The 19,052-nt window shown below is 42.0% G+C and overlaps 1 protein-coding gene across 11 annotated transcripts in view; it reads left to right on the forward strand.

Moving 5' to 3' along the window:
• Positions 1-19,052, forward strand: part of CIT (citron rho-interacting serine/threonine kinase) — a 156,460-nt gene that overhangs the window by 102,274 nt on the left and 35,134 nt on the right. For 10 of the 11 annotated variants that reach the window (XM_079151227.1, XM_079151230.1, XM_079151232.1 and 7 more), the window contains 4 exons: positions 857-1,054; positions 9,427-9,480; positions 16,122-16,319; positions 16,875-17,068. In XM_079151227.1, coding sequence (XP_079007353.1) covers positions 857-1,054; positions 9,427-9,480; positions 16,122-16,319; positions 16,875-17,068 — 644 coding nt within the window. The remainder of the gene's footprint in view (positions 1-856; positions 1,055-9,426; positions 9,481-16,121; positions 16,320-16,874; positions 17,069-19,052) is intronic. The other variant, XM_079151233.1, reaches the window with a different exon arrangement.

Consider the following 19,052-nt stretch of genomic DNA (forward strand, 5'->3'; position numbering starts at 1 on the left):
AAGGCAGAGACTGTCTTTCATCTTCATGTTCCTTTTTACGCAGAAACTGCTGGATACATTTCAGCAATTGCATGGACGAAATGTAGAGTAGGGCGGTGGATGGATAAGCAGATGGAGAGAAGAATGGTCACCTCATAATGTGAAATGAACGAGGGGCATCTAAGGAGTACAAATCAGAGCAAGAACTCAGTTGCGATAAATAACAGTTCACTTGCTGTTCCATTTGCATTCTAATTGTAAAGGCTCCCCTGTTACGAATATGATGCTATTTGTATCCCTTTACCTTTTAAGTGTATCCAGTAAGAATAATGGTCATAAGTTTCATGAGATTCTTGCTTGTAGAGGATGGTTAGTTTATATAGCCTTGGTTTCCTCAGGGCATTTGTTCCCAGACTCCTCAGTGACACCAAACTCTGCAGCTGCTCAGGTGCCTTAAAATGCAATAGCATTTGTGTAGAACCTACATGTATCCTCCTCTATACTTTTAATCATCTCTAGATTGCTTAGAAATACCTAGTATAATGCAAATGCTGCGTAAATAATTGCTACACTGTTTTATTTAGGGAGTAATGACCGGTCTGTACACATTCAGTAAATATGCAATATATTTTTCTCCAAATGTTTTCAATCCACGGTTGGTTGAATTCAGGCAGAAGCCATGGACCTGGAGGGCCAGCTGTATATCCTCCCGTATGTTCTTAGTCCTGTTAATCTCTGAAATGCCTGGAAGTCAGACCCATTTTCTTGCATTTCTCTGCCCCTAGTGAGTGCTGAGAAGATGGTTCCAAGTGCAGGGTTAAGCTGCAGGTTGAGCAGCAGGTAGGTTCTTCACTTTCTCTTTGTCTGGCCCTCTCAGGTCAGCCTGGAGCACGAGGAGCAGAAACTGGAGCTGAAGCGCCAGCTCACGGAGCTACAGCTGTCCCTGCAGGAGCGCGAGTCCCAGCTGACGGCCCTGCAGGCTGCCCGGGCTGCCCTGGAGAGCCAGCTTCGCCAGGCCAAGACAGAGCTGGAGGAGACGACAGCGGAAGCAGAAGAGGAGATCCAGGCTCTCACGGTAGGTCCTGAGGCTCAGAGGGCCTGGGCTGGGAGGAGTGCGCCCTGAGGACCTTTGCTTACTTTTGGAGCCTCCAAGAGGGCACAAGCCATCCAGAGAGATCGTCAACAGGCAGAAAATTGGCTCACGTAGACTTTTCCTGTGTTGGAATTGGTATATTAGCTTGACTGGTAATATTTGAGCTTTTCTTAGTACCTTGAAAAATTCCTTCTTTTTTCTATGTTTCTTCCATCTTTTTAAAACAATCATCATTATGTTATAAATTTCAGTTTCAGCCAGTCTATTTACTTGGGTCTTCTGTATTAGTTTTTAATAGTCATTAAAATAATAATCATAATGATGATGATGATGATGATGATCTTATATCTTACAGTAGTCTTTCTACCATATTTCTATTTTTTGTTTTGTTTAAACTCATTGATGTTCCTTTTTTTTAAAGCTGGAGATTCTGCTTCATATCCTTTGTATACCTCTGGCATGAGCTGGACGGGAAAGTCTTCCAAGTCAGAGATTCTTTCTCTAAAAGGAACCTGTCTTCCCTATTCTTTCTGAGACTGATTTACTCAGCCTGATTTTGTTCTCAGGAGGTAGAACTTGGAGGGGCTTCACTGAATTTAGAACTTGGTTCTTTCTGGAAGTCTTTCTGGAAGTCATTTTCCCACAGTTGATCATTCTTACAGGGACTGACCCAGGCTAACAAAACTTGCAAGAGTCCTAAAAGTAAAATGCCAACTCATCAACAATTTAGAGAGAGTGACACAACTGCCAAGTTAACTAGGGCATTCTGGGTGGCCAGTCTTCCTGTTTTCTTTCCCCTTTAGGGGTATCTACTTAGAAAACCCCATTACTGGGCTGGGGATATAGCTCAGTTGGTAGAGTGCTTGCCTTGCAAGTGTAAGGCCCTGGGTTCAATCCCCAGCACTGCAAAAAAAAAAAAAGAGAGAACCCCATTACCCTTAGAAGGCTGCTTGGTGAACCTGGAGAAAGCTGAATGAGTTTTAATGGCTAATATCAACCACGCACATTTCTCATAGTAGCATTCTGTACCTGCTAGGCAGATGGGCACTTTAGTGCCTTCTGGTCAGGGTGCCCTCTTCTGTGGGCAGGGCATAATGCTGCTGATTGGGTTCAGTGTTTTCTAAATGGATACCTTGTTCATTCTGATTGGACTTGGATGCTGGCCTTACCTCCATCAGCTAATATCTCTAGACATCTCTGAGTGGGGTTATGCATGTACATGTAGTGCTTTATGATTACCTTGTTTGAAAGTAAGATGTGTGTGTGTCTTTAAACCAGTTTTATTCTTAGAAGTTAGCTCCTATTATTGGGTTTGGGGATCCCAGTCTTTGAACCAAATTGAAAATGTGATCGTTTAGTGCCAGAGTCCTTATGGGACTAATCAGGAACACAAAAGCTTACATGAAAGAAAATACTTGTGCGGCCTAGATTATCCAAGACTCGTACCAACTCTGGATATCAGTAGAGACTTTAAATTCCATTATCTGTATGAGGACCTCACTCAGTGATGCCATGTGTGCCCAATATTTAGCTTGGGAAAAAATAGTCAATGAAAGCTCTTTGTGTATTCTGCTTTGTTTTAAAATGGATCAAAAACAGTTTGGCAAGATATAAAACAGTAAAACAGGACACAAGAAGAATGAAAAGGCAAAGAGAAAATAAGTGCATGGAAAAGCAAAGTAGAGCTAAAAATGAAAGTGATGTACGACAGTGCATGCAGAGAAGCCTGGGCCCTTGCTGGGCAGGTGGGTGGAGAGGCAGAGCCAGACAGCATTTCTTAGCTGCTAGAGGGAGCACCTAAATGTGAACCGCTGTTGTTTAATGCTTTGTTTATTGATGTTTCCCCCCGTACAAACACCCAAGCTCTGAAAGCGAGAGGGAGAAACGTCAGCGATTGTTTAATGAGCACTTGCTACTTGCCCAGTGCTGTCTTTAGCTCTTCTCTCCAGGGGATTGGCCAGCAATTCCTCAAGTCCTTTTCCTTTGGAGCAGCTGAGAAGGACAGTTTATCTTTCTGCTCTGTGGGAATTGGGAGGGCAGGTGGTGGCTGTGTATCTTATCCTGCCCCTGTCTGAAAGGAGGAGGAAGATATAAAATAGAGCATGTGTCACTGCTGTTTATCTGTGGGGAAATTAGTCCTTTAAATCCTGTCTTGCTGCTGGTTGGAATGTACTGTGTCTAATGGCTGCTAGAAGCCTAGCACAGCAGCAAGTCACGACTTAATTTAGTCAGATGAGATCACTGCCTCAAAGCATCTTCTTAAAAAAAAAAAAAAAAAAAAAAAAACCTCCTGAGGTCTAAAAACTAGGGCTCTATTGCTCTTGCAGATGAAGGTGCTGTGGAAACCAGACTTGTTTAAAATGATGGCAGAAGTGCCTTGCTTGTATACCTGTCCTATGGACACCCAAACCTCACATCAGGTGCTTTAGTTCAGTTCTGAGGCTGTGGGCATTACCCCTTCCTTCTTCTTGATATGTCCCATACACCTGGCATATGGGAGCACGTGGCTTGGTTGTTTTTGTTCTGAAGAGTATATTTTCCAATAGAAAAAGAAAGTGGTCACAAGTGCAATACTTTCCTATTGTTTGAGGCCCACATTCAGACCCAGCACAGACATCAATCAAACGAAATCAGCCTGGATCTCAAATGATCTCCTAGGAGTTTTGTGGGCTCCACAGCATGATGTTTTATCAATAAAAGGGAATGGTCAAATGGGCTATTATTGTTTAATTTTAAGAGGCATCCATCTCCTAGCCTGGGAAGGAGCAGTTACCTTGTTTGGCCTCCACCCCTGGGCCAGATTAGGCGGAGCACAGTTAAATGGAAGCTCTCCCCTGGAGAAGATTGGCAGGGGCAGCTGGCAGGCTGAGGTTGGCCTTCCTAATGCTTGCTTTCTTCCCACTCTCACTTTATCCATCCTGTTAATTGCATTTGCACTGAAATTGGCTATTAAAAGCTGAGATTGAATCAAGGTAGAAACCAACAAAGAGTCAAATTTAAACAGAAATGTGCTTTTAAAGATACTTTATTACCTACTGGTAGAAAAGAGTTTTTTGTTTTTGTTTTGATCTGGACTTGGTATTTAAGACTCCATGTGATCCCTTTGTGTAGGGAAGAGAATTTGAGTCTGCACCTTTTACAGTGCACAGATGTGTGATGTGACATGTTACTCGAGATGGGACAGCCTGGTCCATGGCATGTGCTTTGTGAACAGCAAGGCCTGAGGGACATGCTTTGTGCGTCTTCCCCCATGTTCTTTTACTGATTCAGTCAAGCACCTAGATGAATAATCAAGAGTCCTAAGCCAGAGACACTAATGGAAAGAATCTCTTCTTGCATAGCAGGATTACAGGATCCCAAAGTCATCCTTTTTGATTCCTTAAAATCATCAATCAGTGCACACTCTCATTCTTTTACATAATTATCAAGCCCTGTATTTAATTAGCAAGCCATCAGCATGATAGTCAAGATGAAATCTGGGGCATGGAAGGTGACATTCCCGCTAGGTGCCTGCCCACCAGGAAGGGGATGGATTGTGCAGAAGCCTGAGGGTTCTAGAATGCTGACCATGGACCCCAGTGTGTGGTTAGGCATCCAAAGGCTGGTTTCCTTTCCTCAGTTCTGCAAGTCTTTCCTCTCGTCATGGCCTCATTATAATTTCCTTTATTTTCTTCCTCTTGTAACTTTCCATATAAAAACTCCCAAAAGCGAGCGTCTGTGGTCCTCAGGCAAGGCCAGCTGCAGTCTTGCTCAGTCTACCTTGAGGCCACCCATCTCCTAGGTGGGTGATTGTCAGCTGGGTTTGTGGATCCCTAGTGTTTCTCAAGGTCAGACCATTTTTGTAATAATAATAAGATCATTTGGCTTTTTTTATTTTTATTTTATTTTTACTGTCAACATTTGCATTCTCAGGGGTCCTCAGTAATTTTTAAGTATGTAAATATTTCCTGTAGCACCTAATACCCACTAGCATTCATATATTTCATTGAGAGAATCCAAGCTTATCTTATGTATTTTACTGACCTTGTATATTTTATTTTGTGACCTTTGTATTTTTTTTTTTTACACAATTTATTTTAAAGACACTTGAATCATTTATTTCTTAACTATTTTCTTACTCAGATCAAGTCAACAGTTTAGTGCTCATAATATTTCTAGCATCCACAGCGGGGTCAGTTTTTCATTCAGTCTTTATGTTTCACAATCAATAATAATTCAAGAGTCATAGTGACTGTAGTTTATTACATTTTACTTTCAGAAGTAAATGCTATTTGATGTGTTGAAAGGATCCAGAGGCCATAATGATTCATTTTAATGGAAATGAATCCTTATTAGTGATTGAAATTTTGGACTCCAATGGAATAGTTAAATGAGTTTTTAATGGTGCAGTGTTATTTGGAAACTTTGCTAGTAATAAGAAAGTAGAAATATTAAGAAAGTGGAACAGGGTTTTTGTCTCCTTGTATAGGCCAGTGAACTTTTTTTTATGATCACTGTTTATACTTTGAAGGAGTTGATTTCACCCTTAGCTTCTCATTTCTTTCTCATTTCTTCTCATGTCTTTGAAACATTTCACACTAAATAGTCCTTTAGAGCAGCTGTTGGCAAAGTACAGTTAATGACCACATTCATTCTGTCACCACCTGTTTTCTGTAAATAAAGTTTTATTGGAACCTAGCCACATCCATTTACATATTGTCTATGGCTGCTTTTGCTCTATGAGTTCAGCTTTGAGCTAACCAAACAGCTTGCAAACCCAAAATATTTACTATGTGGTCCTTTTAAAGAAAAGATTTGTTGACCCCCTAACCTAAAGTTTATTAACGTTATTAACATAAGGGCTTATGCTTCCTCTAGGAAGGATCCTTGCCTTTGTCCTGGGTGATCTTGGAATGCACTGGGTTGGGGGTGGGGATTGGGTAGTCCTTGGGGCCAGGCTGCTTATGTCATTGATTGCAAATGAGATTTCAGCAATAGTGCGGATGGCCCTGTGCTTACGTTGGATAAATGTCATTCTCATCCTATCAAACTAATAAGTCTCTCTTTGTTGCTGGAAAGTTAAGTGAGCTATTTACCACTAACAAAATGTTGAGATAATTAACTTGTAAAGAGAAAAAGCTTATTTTGGCTCACAGTTTTGGCCGTTCCAGTCCATGACTGATGGATTCTTTTCGTTTGGGCCTGTGGCAAGTCAGCACGTGACAGGGGTACATGGTGGGGTAACACAGCTCAACTCACAAGCAGAGAGCAAAAATGGAGGAAGCCAATGAGGGCAGGGTCCCCAGTCCCTTTCAAGGGCTTGCCCCCAGGATGTAAGGGTCTTCCTTCTGTTGGGCCCTACCCTCTAAAGCACAACCGAACCTTCTGATAGTACCCCCTTAGGGACTAAACCTTAACACATGGGTCTTTGGGGGACATTCAGTATCTAGACTATAGCATTCAGCAAAAATCTGATGGAAAATTTTTTTTTTTTTTTGCAGTGCTGAGAATTTGAACCCAGGGCCTTGTGCTTGCGAGGCAAGTACTCTACCAACTGAGCTATATTCCCAGCCCTGGAAAAATTTTTTTGAAAAATTGTGATTTATTTAATTAGTCCACTAAAAACATGGGCAAATTATTTGGGAAGTTAATTTTAACTTCTTAATGAATCTGTTTTTTCTTTGTTTTGTTTTTACCATTTATCCAGTGCTCTTCGTTCTTTTGTGTAGGTCCAAACGTCTGGTTGTCATTTTCCTTCCAACCAAAATACTTCCTTTAACATAGTGTAAGTCTGCTGGTAACAAATTCTTTCAGCTCTGGTGTATCTGAGAAAGCCTTTATTTCACCTTCATTTTTTGAAAGATTTTTTTTTTTTTTTTTTTTTTTTTGCTGGGTATAGAATTCTAGGTTGATAGTTTTTGTATTTTCCTATGAGTACTTAAAAGATTTTGCTATACTGTCTTCTATATTGTCTTCTAGTCCCTCCACCCATACACCATCTTTTATGATAGATCTGTCTTGTCTTTGTTTCTCTATATGTAACAGGTCTTTTTTTCTGACTTTTTAAAGATTTTTCTCCTTTATTGGTTTTAAGCAGTTTGGTCATGATGTACTTTAGGTTAATTTTCTTCTTTTTTTTTTTTTTTTGTGTGTGCTTATGGTTCATTGACCTTTTTTCATCTGTGGGTTGATGGTATTTATCAACTTAGGAAAATTTGTGACCATTATTCAAATATTTTTTCTGTCTCACCTATATACTCCTTCAGAGACTCTAATTATGTGCATATTAGGCCTCTCAAAGTTGTCTCACAGCTCACCAATGCTCTACTCGTTTAAGTCTTTTTTTCTATGCTTCATTTGGGATACTTTCTATTGCTGTCTTCAGTTTTACTGATCTTTACTTCTAAAGTGTCTAATCTCCTATTACAAGCTTAATTTATGTGAAATATGCATATTAGAGAAAACATCGTGGATCTAAACTTCTTGAGTTATCTTAAGATCGTCTTATGGAGAGCTTTTTTTTTTTTTTTTTTTTTTTTTTTTTTGTCTTAAGGGAAGGAGCACTTTTACCTCTGCCTGAAACTGGGTAATTCTTCGGGCTTTCATAGCTCACCATAACCTACCTCGTCTCTCAAGGATGTCTTTGATTCCTCTCTTGCCTCTACCCACAAGCCGTCTGTAAAGCCTTTTAGTTGGGAGTGTATACAGTCATCTCTTGGTATGGGGGGAGGGTTTAACAGGACCCTTCAACACACACATAAACCAAAATCTGCAGATGCTCAAGTTCCTTATATGAAGTGGCTTAGTATTTGCATAGAATCCATGTGCGTCTTCTCATGGACTTTAAATATAGATTACTCACAATACCTAATACAGTGTAAGCACTGTGTAATTCCTTGTTATAGTATAGTGTTTAGGGAATAATGACAAGAAAAAATATATATATTTAGTAAAGAAGCAAGTTTTTTTTCCCCAAATATTTCCTGTCTATGACTGGTTCTGTGGGTGCAGAACCCACAGATAGAGGGCCAACTCTGTGTTGTATTTCATTGATTTTAAAGCATTCAGATGCATTCTATAGTGGTTTTAGATGTGAACGTGACCTGGTTTAATGGACAAACTTTTCCTGACTGCTGTGTGCAATAGTGATAGACCTTAATAACCGATAGCCAGTTAAAGCTGATGGGTCACGGTGTCTAAACAAAAGCGTATTAAGACAGCGCTCACCTTTACTACCCAGGGCACATTCTGATTCTTCCGTTCTGTTTATTTCATTGGATATAGCAAACCAAAAAAACAACTTTCCATGCTTGCTTTCCATGGGTTGCAGTCTGAAGTTCACACACACACACACACACACACACACACACACACACACACACCCGTGGCCACTCTGCACTTTTCTCACCAGGTACATCAAACCCTTTCTCGCCTTAGGAAAAGTCCAGTGCTGTGCACTCTATCCTCCCCTGTATTTTGCAAGGTTGACTCCTCTTCCTGTAGGTTTCAAGGTAAATGTCACTTCCTCAGAGAAGCCCTCCTTGGCTCCTTGGCTACCTCACCTAAGTTCCCATCTACTCTATTTTTTTTTTTTTTTTTTTTTTTTACTGATCCCTTTTTGTTTCCTTCAAGGCATTTGTCCCAGTCTGCAATCATGTGCTTATCTTATTTCCTGTCTCCCCTCACCAGAATGAAGGCGTAGGCCCCATGTTCCTAACCCTACCTCACTGTTAGGCATACAGCATGCACTCAAGATTTTTTGTCAACTCAAGTGAATAATACTTTTGCTTTGGAGCAGCTTTGCTTCAGAGAATGCCTGTTTATTTACTTTAAGATCAACGTGAGATGTTCTGAATCTCAGCAGCTTTTGATTTAAAAAAAAAAAAAAAAGTTTCTACTTTTTCCTGGCAATTGTCTTATGTCTGCATGTCTCTGTCTCTCTCTGTGTGTGTGTGTGTGTGTGTGTGTGTGTTTAGAAGGCTGGGGAGGAGTTGTTTGCAGGGAAGAGGGAAAGCTATTCATTGTTTCAAAATGGGGAGAACGGCAAACGAAGGAGAGTCCAAACTACATCCTTTATTGCTTTCTTCCCTTCCAGAAATCCTTGGGTGTTCATAGGAATGTAAACCATATCTCTACAGGGTGTGCATGTGCGGTCTCAATGGTCTATTGTTATTAACATAGCTTGTATATTCCTGTAACTTATTTCTGATGTGGGGAACGACTTGATTCATGAGTTCCTCATGGAACAGATGCTGGGGCTACTGCAACAGTCTCTTGGCTTTCCAGGCAAATTGCTGTTCTCTGTATTTGACCCATAGCATGTACAGTTGCATTTTGCCATATGAAAAATTTATAATCAACTTCTTACCTTTTAGGCGCATAGAGATGAAATCCAGCGCAAATTTGATGCCCTTCGTAACAGCTGTACTGTGAGTATTAATTAACCAAAGATGACTAAAATACTATAACACTAAAACAGAGAAGGAAAAGGGGACATCTCTCTATAATATCAGTGACTGAGTTTTGATACGAACTTGCAACACAAAGTAGATAATGCAGTCAAATTTATTTGGAGTTTTTGAGCCTCAAATAACTAGTTTCTCAGAGTTCTACAGTTTAAAAAAAAAAAAATCAAAACCAGACCATTCTTCATGTTTGGGGGAGAAGGATAACTGGGATGGTCAGAATAATTCTCACTGTGGAACTACCACCAGACCTCAGCAGCCGCAGCAGAAACTCCAGGGCGACCCCTCCTCCTCCCCCCGCAGTGTGGAAGCATCTAGGGCCAGCCCAGGCCAGAGACTCTGAATGCCAGGGACAGTTGTGTCCACAAGGCTTCTCTAGCCTGCTGCGCTTGCTGAGGGTGAAGACCAGCTAGTTCTCCTGTGCACCTAGACCTACTGACTTCCTAACAGACCCAGACTGACTTCCTAACATGCAAATTCAAGACCTAGGGCCCTTTGTGCAAAGTTACTTATATAGGGAGAAGAAATTCTATTAGAAGATAAGCATCATTCATAGGTTACATAATAGGGTAGAGTCAATGGAAATGCAGAGTCTATTTCTGATCAAAATGAAGGACAAAAATAGGCTCTTTCAGAAGATGGGAATGTTGCCCTTATTTGTGCTCCCATCTCTTTTCTTTGGTCTGTTCCCACTTTATTACCTTCTTAGTCCTCAGTGATATTGTCCTAGTTTGTACTCTTTGCATATGTGAATTTCCAGGAACACCCCCCTCCATACATATTTTATGTTTTTATAATGAGCTCTTATTTCCTCGTTAGCTACTGTAACTGGGACATTAAGTCCTGACAGTTTGTGTTTTTTTCTTAATTTAGGTAAATTGGATACAAAATGCATATAGTGAAGTGCATAAAGTACACTAATTCTAAAGTGTACAGCTTAGCGAGATTTTTACACCTATAAACAACTGTGTATCTGTAGTACAGATCAAGATGCAGGATGTTGAGCTGGCTGCTGTGGTACACACCTGTAATCCCAGCAAATCGGGAGACTGAAGCAGGAGGATTGCAAGTTCAAGGCCAGCCTCAGTAACTTAGTGAGGCCCTGTCTCAAAATGAGAAATAAAAAGGACTGAATATTTGGGAAAACCCTGGGTTTAATCCCCAGTACCTAAAAAATTAAAAAAAAAAATAAATAAATAAAAAATGCAGCTGTTTCCCCTAGAAGCCCTTCTCAGGTACTCACTTCTTACTGGCATCCTTTGCCCAAAGCGTTATTGCTATTTTGATCTCTGATACCATATAGGTTAGTTTTGCCTATATTTGAACTTTGTGTAAATGAAATCAGACAGAATGTGCTCTTTTGGACTTAATAGTTGTGTTGTTGTTGTTTAAATTGTCTGTAAGGTTCCTTCATGTTGTTGCCTCTGTCAGTAGTTTGTTCTTTTCCTTTACTGTAGTATCTGCAATGTATGAATAGAGCTCTGTAGTTTGTTTACTGGTTCTCTTGTTGATGGACATTTCAGGTTGTTTCCAGGATGCATAGAGCTGTTCAGAAAATATTCCTGTACAGGTCTTTGGTGGCTTATACCCAGGAGTGGAATTGCTAGGTCATTCGATGTGCCTCTGTTTGGCAGACAAATTTTTGGTTGGTGTTTGCAGTTTTGATGCTTGGATTGAGGTAGACCTGCCTTAAAATGCCTGTTGATTTCTCCATCCCTTATGTTTTCCTTAAGGAGTTGGTGGATTCTGTTCTGTATTCTCTTCCCTTCTGCCTAGTTCTTAGTTTCTTGTTGTCTTGGTTTCTTAGTTTCACACCAGAGTTATTTGCTTATATTACATACACTTTCATGAATGATCACTGAATAGAATATAGATAATTTTATGACAGTGGTTCTTTTCTATTACTAAGTTTTCCTGAAACTTGGATGGTTTTAAAATGTATTATTCATCAGCAATCTTGTTCCATTTATCTGAAATTCTCTTTTCTCTTCTTTGAGTCTTTTAGAATAAGAAATTAAAAGGAATTAGAGCTTTGTGAAGGTATAATTGGTGTACAACCAACCAAGTGAGTGTTATAATTTAGATGTACCTATGAAGTCAAAATAATCAAAACAGTGAACATACCCAACACTCTTAAAGGGTTCCCTGTTAGCCTTTTGTAATCCACATTGCCCCCATTTTAACAGTTGGATGTTCATCTTTAATGAGATATGCCGGGATGTAGATGAATTCAGTGTCTGCTCTACTTACATAATGTGTGGACTCTTCACATTTGTTCTTCCTTAAGCAGTGGCTTCTAATCATTGCTTCACATACCTCTGGTGTTCTATGGAGAAGCGTCTGGGGGACTTTCCCAAGTTGGGGGGAGAACCTGAGAAAGTGGCCCCCACCCACAGGTCAGCTTGAGCAGCTGGGTGACTTCATGGTCCAAGCCATGTACTTTGGAGTCAGGCACTGAGCTCAACTGGCCTCCTGGTGACCTACGCGACATTATCCTTCCAAGCTTCCATTTCTTTGTCTGTAAAATGGGGATAACATTGTCTATACTCAGTTGTAATATGCCACTGCTTATCTGATACAGAATCAATTTAATAACTGTTTTTGGGGTGAAGGAAGAGAGAGGGCTCCTTAGTTCCAGTGTACATTTAAGTTTCAGAAACAGTAAGATTTAGAAAACACTGCGTCACAAGGTTTAGTAATAATACCTCCCTTGTAGGTTTCCTGTAGTGATTAAATGAGATGAGATGTGCAAAGCGCTTGCACAAGACCTAGTCCATGGAAGCACTGAGCATTGTTGGCTACTCTTGCTTTATTATCGTGGGCTTATAGCCTCTAACTTGGAAAATGGCTCTACCACTTTAAAAAGCTTGAAAACCCCTGCTTTAGAGCCACATTCAGCCGCAGTAGCAGGTTCAGTGATACTTTTGCAAGTTCAAGGCCCCTTTAAAGACGTTTTGGGAGAGGGTGATGGATGTTCCTTTCTTTTTGGTGCTGTCCAAAATTGTCCCTGCTAGGAAATGTCATCTTTGTTTCTGGCGAGAACTCCTTCCCATAATAACCCAATTGATAGGCGCACCCAGTGAGCAGCTTTCAACAAGCTGGGAGCAATAAGATTTTCCAGCTCAGACCATTGCTCTATTTTGAAGGGATTTTAAAAAAGGATTTGATTCAATCTGGCACCTAAAGCCCTACCTAAGTCTGTTTTAGAGGGGAGTTGGTGGGCAAGCATATGACACAGCTTTAATTATGAATCAATCTGTCAGCTATAAGATTAAAAATAAATAACATGCAAATAGCTGCCTTCAGGAAAGAACGAGGCATTAAAATAGGATTGCAGTCCTATGTGGTTTTAGCCTGATGCTCATTATTTGCCTGGTTTCTTCACCCCAAGGGGCCAGTGGACATTCACCTGCCAGCTTACCTCTCCAGATCTCCTAGTTAGGTATGAGGGGTCAACATCTCCTTCTCAGGACCATGAGGCCTGCACAACAGCCTTGAAACCAACAGATAACCCCAGACAGAGATTTTTATTCTTAAAAAAATTGGACACAGAGCAGATAATTCTTTATATCTCTGTTCTCTCTCAGAAAACAGCATCAAGGTTTCTTATCTGCAAAAATAGCACATAAGGAAGTTCGGCTGTGTTACAAAGCTATCTCCCTCGTCTTTACTGCTGAGATGGCATCAGCCTTATAGTTAGTCTTTTTACCCTCTATCCTTGGGGCCCAGAGGTTAGCAGACTCATAACCTAAGTCTGTCAATAAATAGATCACTTCCCCTTGGTATAGAGAGAGCATGCTCATGGCCATGAAACATACCTAAGAGTTCTGGTTCAAAAGCAAGAAGGGTTACCCTGAGTGGTCGATGTATCTATTCTATCATTTCAAGTTTCAAAGGTCTAAAAAATAAAATGGAATAAATAGCTCTCTCCCTGTTTGAGAAAAGCAGCATGATGTAGGGATAAGAGCAGAGGTTCTGAGTTTGAGTGCTGACTTTGAATCTGGCTTCCTTACCTACTCTCAGCGTGTCACTGGGCAAGTCACCTCGCTTCCCAGTTGCCCCAATTTCCCCACGTATAAAATGGGGGTAAAATAATACCTACTTCAAAGGACAGCTGTAAAGATTGCCTGTTATACTTTTCCTTTTTAACCACTGGGACCATTAATTTACTGCCTGTGTTTCAAGTCAGCTGTGTCTGTAAACTCGCTAATATGCATGTATAGATGTGTCTAACACTAACTACAACTCCAGCCCCTTGAAACAGGTCTGCAAGCTAATGTGCTATGATGTGGGCAGACAGAATGCGTAAAAAGTCCCCCTGAGTTAAAATGCTTTACATCTCGGCACAAGAGCTTGACATGGATTCAGAATCCTCATATTGTCAACTGGGCAAAATCGGGACAACGACCAAATACAGAACCAGCAATCATAAGCTGGAAATACCAATCAGAGGCATAAAACCCATTGAAAACTGGGAGACGACAGGGAAATAGAAGGGTCCTTTCTACGCCATGGTCCCCCTGCAACTGAAGTGCAAGTGAAAACCTCCACACCGCCGTGACTTTTTCCATGTGTTTCTCCTTCAGCCCTTTATACCCTAATTTTGGGAGAAACAGAAGAGGTGGCAGAAATGGGCACATAATATACTATATTTTTTTTCATGAATCAAAGAAAGAGAGTGAGTGTCCCCAAGACTTAAGCATGATTTTGACCAGTGAGTAAATTTATGTATTCTTCTGTGAGAATTGTATATTCTTCCCCATATTCTTTTCTATAGTCTGTTCCCCAAGAGGCTTGAAAATTTGAACATCATTTTGGTTATTAGTTTTTTTTTAAGTTGTAGATGGACACAATATCTTTATTTATTTATGTAGTTATTTATGTGGTGCTGAGGAGCGAACCCAGTGCCTCATACGAGCTAGGCAAGTGCCACAACCTCAGCCCCTGGTTGTTAGTTTTTATTCCTTATATTTATTTCATAGGACACCTTAAGGTTCAGTGGTATACAAGGAAATTCAAACAATAAAAACATGAGAAGTAAGCCCAGTATGTACTCCCCTGTCACAGATGGAGATTCCATGCAGCAAAGCTCGGGTGGCTCGTTCCGGTTCCACGTCTGCCAGCCAGTTTGCTACAGTCTCACTGTTTGTCTTTGGGGAAAAGGTAGAAGGAAGCACAGTGACTTGGTGGAGACGTTTACAGCCCAGGAGCAAAAGTGTCCTAGAGAAAGGGGCCAGGTGAACATGTGGCCGCTGTTTGTTCACTGCCTCTGATTGTGGGACAGTTGAACGTGTCACAGAAAGGGTGACGCAGTGACCCTCCAAGGTGTAACTGTCTGCTAGGAAAGACAAAGGTGCGTGTCTTTCTCCTTGTTAAAGAAGGTTCTCGCCTGTGAACCTGACCGACAGTCTTTATCCCAGTTTGCCTCAGATCAAGATCAACATGGGTTTTGACATTAGAAACCAAATTACTGCACCACTGTCCCTACGTCAGAGGCTCTCAGCTCAGTTAGCAAAATGAAAAGCTGTGTTTCCCAAGCCACATTGAACAAGTGTCCTTAATTGATGTTCTTTAACTTTATGTGCTTGGAAAGATTGTTTTCTTTTTAAATTGATAATCAGAGGGGGTTAAAACAGAGAATTAGTCATGGAAACAGTGGTAACATTTCATAAAGTAAGTAACCATACGCTAAAGACGTTTCCTTTTAATTTACTTCTTTTCATTGCATAAAATTTAATTTACAGCCTGTATGCCTCATTCCAACTATTATTGGAAAATGGCCCTTAAACTTCTAAAGTATTTTATATAAAAGCTCTCTACAAGCACTGATACTAAACCTCAGCAAAGAGAATAGGAAAACTAAATGCACTGGAATTGAAGTCATTCTGCCACTGAGCAGGGAAATAATTTAGCAAAACCTGATTAAATCTCTCTCAATAAAATGACAATTTCATATAGGCTGGGAGCAAACTGGAGAGTAAAATCCACTGAAGCGATGCCATAGTGCAATATTGTATTTTCAGGATTATTCCAAGCTTCCCTTAAGTTTTTTTTTTTTTCCTCTTGATTACATGAAATTAAATCCCATTGCCTGTGATATTATTCAGATAACTCTGAGTATCCTTCCCTGTCAGTCTTCCATGTATAGGAGCTAGGTCTTGCTTTCGGTGACTCTGGCCATTTCTGATGACAGCATCTGACAGCTGGTGTCTAGGTTATCAGCCTAATCAGATGATCGCCACCCCTTCGCCAATGCCTCTCTCCTCAGCTTGCATTTTGCCCTCCCTTGTATTTTTGTCCCCCTGATATTAACTGGATCTCATGCCAGCTTGCCTCATCGGTACAGCAGCCACTTTTGATTGATTTGCGTTTGCCATATTTTCCAGATGAACCCTGAGGTAGTGAGGAACGGAGACTTCCCTCGTCCTCCCTCCGCGTGTTGTTAGAACTGGGTGGGTGTGGGAGTTGAGGTCTGGCCTCATGGTTAGACAGCTGGGCATCGGTTGCCAGTGTCACACAGGTGCAGAAACCATCGATAGCCGTAGAAGCAGTTCATTGCTTCAGTCGTCTCGCTTGGAGCACAACTGGATTCCTTTCCCTTTCAGGTCATCACAGACCTGGAGGAGCAGCTGAACCAGCTGACTGAGGACAACGCTGAACTCAACAACCAAAACTTCTACCTGTCCAAACAACTTGATGAGGCGTCTGGTGCCAACGATGAGATAGTCCAGCTGCGGAGTGAAGTGGACCATCTCCGCCGCGAGATCACCGAGAGGGAGATGCAGCTCACCAGCCAGAAGCAAGTAAGGAGGCTCAGCAAGGTCCTGAGGTCCCTGGAGGACACTCAGGAGGGCTTGGAGGGAGAGTTCCAAGACAAGTTTCGTCCAGTACCCAGGCTCTTTTGTAATCTTGTCTTGTTGCTGAGGTTTTGAGATTTAAAAAATGACTTTAAAAAGTGTGTAATTTTGATTTTAAAAGATTAAAAATAAAATATTTGAAGTTATACTCCATGTATCTATGATATGTCAAAATATATTCTACTGTCATGTATAACTAAAAAGAACAAACAAACAGAAGATTAAAATTAAAATTGGATGCTCGGGGAGGCCAGCAAGAGCTATTTGATTTTAAGTTTAGTTGCCCCCCATGCTGGCTGGCTTTGGGGTCTGCTCTAAGATGGCAGCACAACTGGCTTTCCTTCCATTCCCACCCAGGCCCCTCAGGCTGTAAAGGAAAAGTACAAACCATATTTCAGACCATAGTCAGGAACTTGTGCTTTTCTGAAACTGATCCAACCAGAGTAACCCCCAGGAAATCCTTGCTTGGTGCAAGGCACAACTTGGTGGTGTGATTTGCAGACAATGGAGGCTCTGAAGACCACGTGCACGATGCTGGAGGAGCAGGTCATGGATTTGGAGGCCCTGAATGACGAGCTGCTGGAGAAGGAGCGCCAGTGGGAGGCCTGGAGGAGCGTCCTTGGCGACGAGAAGTCCCAGTTTGAGTGTCGGGTTCGAGAGCTGCAGAGGATGCTGGACACGGAGAAGCAGAGCAGGTGGGACTTCCTGGTTGTAGAAAGCCAGTGGCAGGTGACCTCAGCTGGATCTGCCTGAGAGTTGTGAGCCAGTGGTCCCAGTCCCCGGCTGCAAGACTTTCAGGGCTAAGACCAGGAGGCTCTGGGCAAACCAGGATGGGCAGTCACCTGGCAGTAAATCTGGACGGTGTCAATTGGATTCTGTGGCAGAGGCTGGTGTCTTTTTGCCCTGCCAGAGGCCTGGGAGCCAAGGCAAAGATCAGTGCATTCTTTGCAGAAACATTTTCTTCAGTGAGCATCATTTCCTCATCAGCGTGACCATGTGACCATATAGCAAGACCATCACCATTTTAACCCTTGTCATGTGTGCTTACCAGTCTTCCTCTTACACCAGGGCTTCTCCACATTGGCACTGCTGATATTTGGGGCTGGGTGATCCTTTGTCATGGGGGACTGTGCTTTGCACTCTAGGCTGTGGGGCACGACCTCTAGTGTCCACACACTAGACGCCAGGAGCAGCCCCTTTCCAAGTTGTGACAACCAAAAATGACCCCAGATATTTCCCAATATCCCTTAGACTGGGGAGGAAATTGCCCCCAGTTGAGAACCACCACTCTACACGAGTAGTTTATTGACCCCCGCTCCCCGCTCTGCAGGAAATGGTAATGAGTTTGAGCAGCGTCTTCCCTCTGCTTTCTTGCTTTTGTTTCCACAGCTCCCCAAGCATGGAGTTTCCTTCCTGCTGGGGTGGCCATTCACATTGAAGCTACCATCAGTTTGAAGGGTCTCTGTGACAGTTTTGTAGCTCATGGCAGGAAAGTGTTGTTCTAGCATGTGTGTGGACACTAGAGGTCGTGCCCCACAGCCTAGAGTGCAAAGCACAGTCCCCCATGACAAAGGATCACCCAGCCCCAAATATCAGCAGTGCCAATGCGGAGAAGCCCTGGTATAAGAGGAAGACTGGCATGTGGCAGCTTACAGATGGAAAGCAATGGCGTCGAAGAGCAGGAACCTTTCCTGGTTTGTACCGGCTCACCATGGCCCAGCATTCGCCCTGTGATTTCGTGTCTGCATGGCTGATTTGTAGCTGCCCTTACAGCCTCGCTAATGTTGCCTTCCTGTGAATCTCACCTTCCTGTAGTTCTCTGAATTCCTTAAGCAAGATAAATGATACCAAGAAATACCTATTACTTTATTAGACTGTATCCTACTCATTTTGGTATCTCTCTCCCACTTGGACTTGGTCTGTAATAGACTCCGTGTGATGTGTTGCGTGGATAATCTATGCAAAGTTCAGTTGAGCTAGAGAAGATTGGAGGCAGAAGACACAAACCCTTAAGTTTCAAAAGAAACTGATGCAAGTAGTTGTTTTGAACATCCTCCCGTTCAGGGGATTTGCTGATGTGAGGGGCTGCTGCTCTAAGATCCCGTTCCTACTTTCCTCCAAACACTTGGACTCCCTCATCCTGGTGGGAAGTTCTCACTACTCTCCCACAGACCCCGTCCCTCCCACCCTCAAGTCTAGCTCCTGAGTTGTTTCTAGGGTACTTCAGAGATAATTTTGGGGGTCGGATCTGGCCTTAGATTCAAAAAATGTGCAGGCACACATGGAAGGTATAATTATGGACTGTGCTTGGGAAGACTAGCATTAGCCTACTTTCATGTCTACTTTCAGGGCAGTTGTGAGAGGTCTTGCCTTTTTCTTCTTTTTGCCTTTCTGTTTTCTTTCTTGGTATTAAGTGGAATACTGAGGTGAGTAAAATGTGATTCTTAATCCTCGTCCTCCACCGGCTGAGTCTAGCAGAGGAGGGAAACCGAAAGCGTGAGGTGTCTAGGGGAGGAATACACTGGTTCTTCAGATACAGGACAGAGAGAGGCTCCTTCTGAGGAGGGACGTGGGGGAAGGTGTTAGGGAAGAGCCAGCGCTTGAGTTTATCCTTGAAGGTGGGGTAAGATTTGAGCCTATAGAGTAGTGAAGGAGAGTATTGCCCGGAGGAGACGGTCC

Source organism: Sciurus vulgaris (assembly GCF_902686455.1).
Source record: "Sciurus vulgaris genome assembly, chromosome: 8".
Classification (NCBI taxonomy): Eukaryota; Metazoa; Chordata; class Mammalia; order Rodentia; family Sciuridae; genus Sciurus; species Sciurus vulgaris.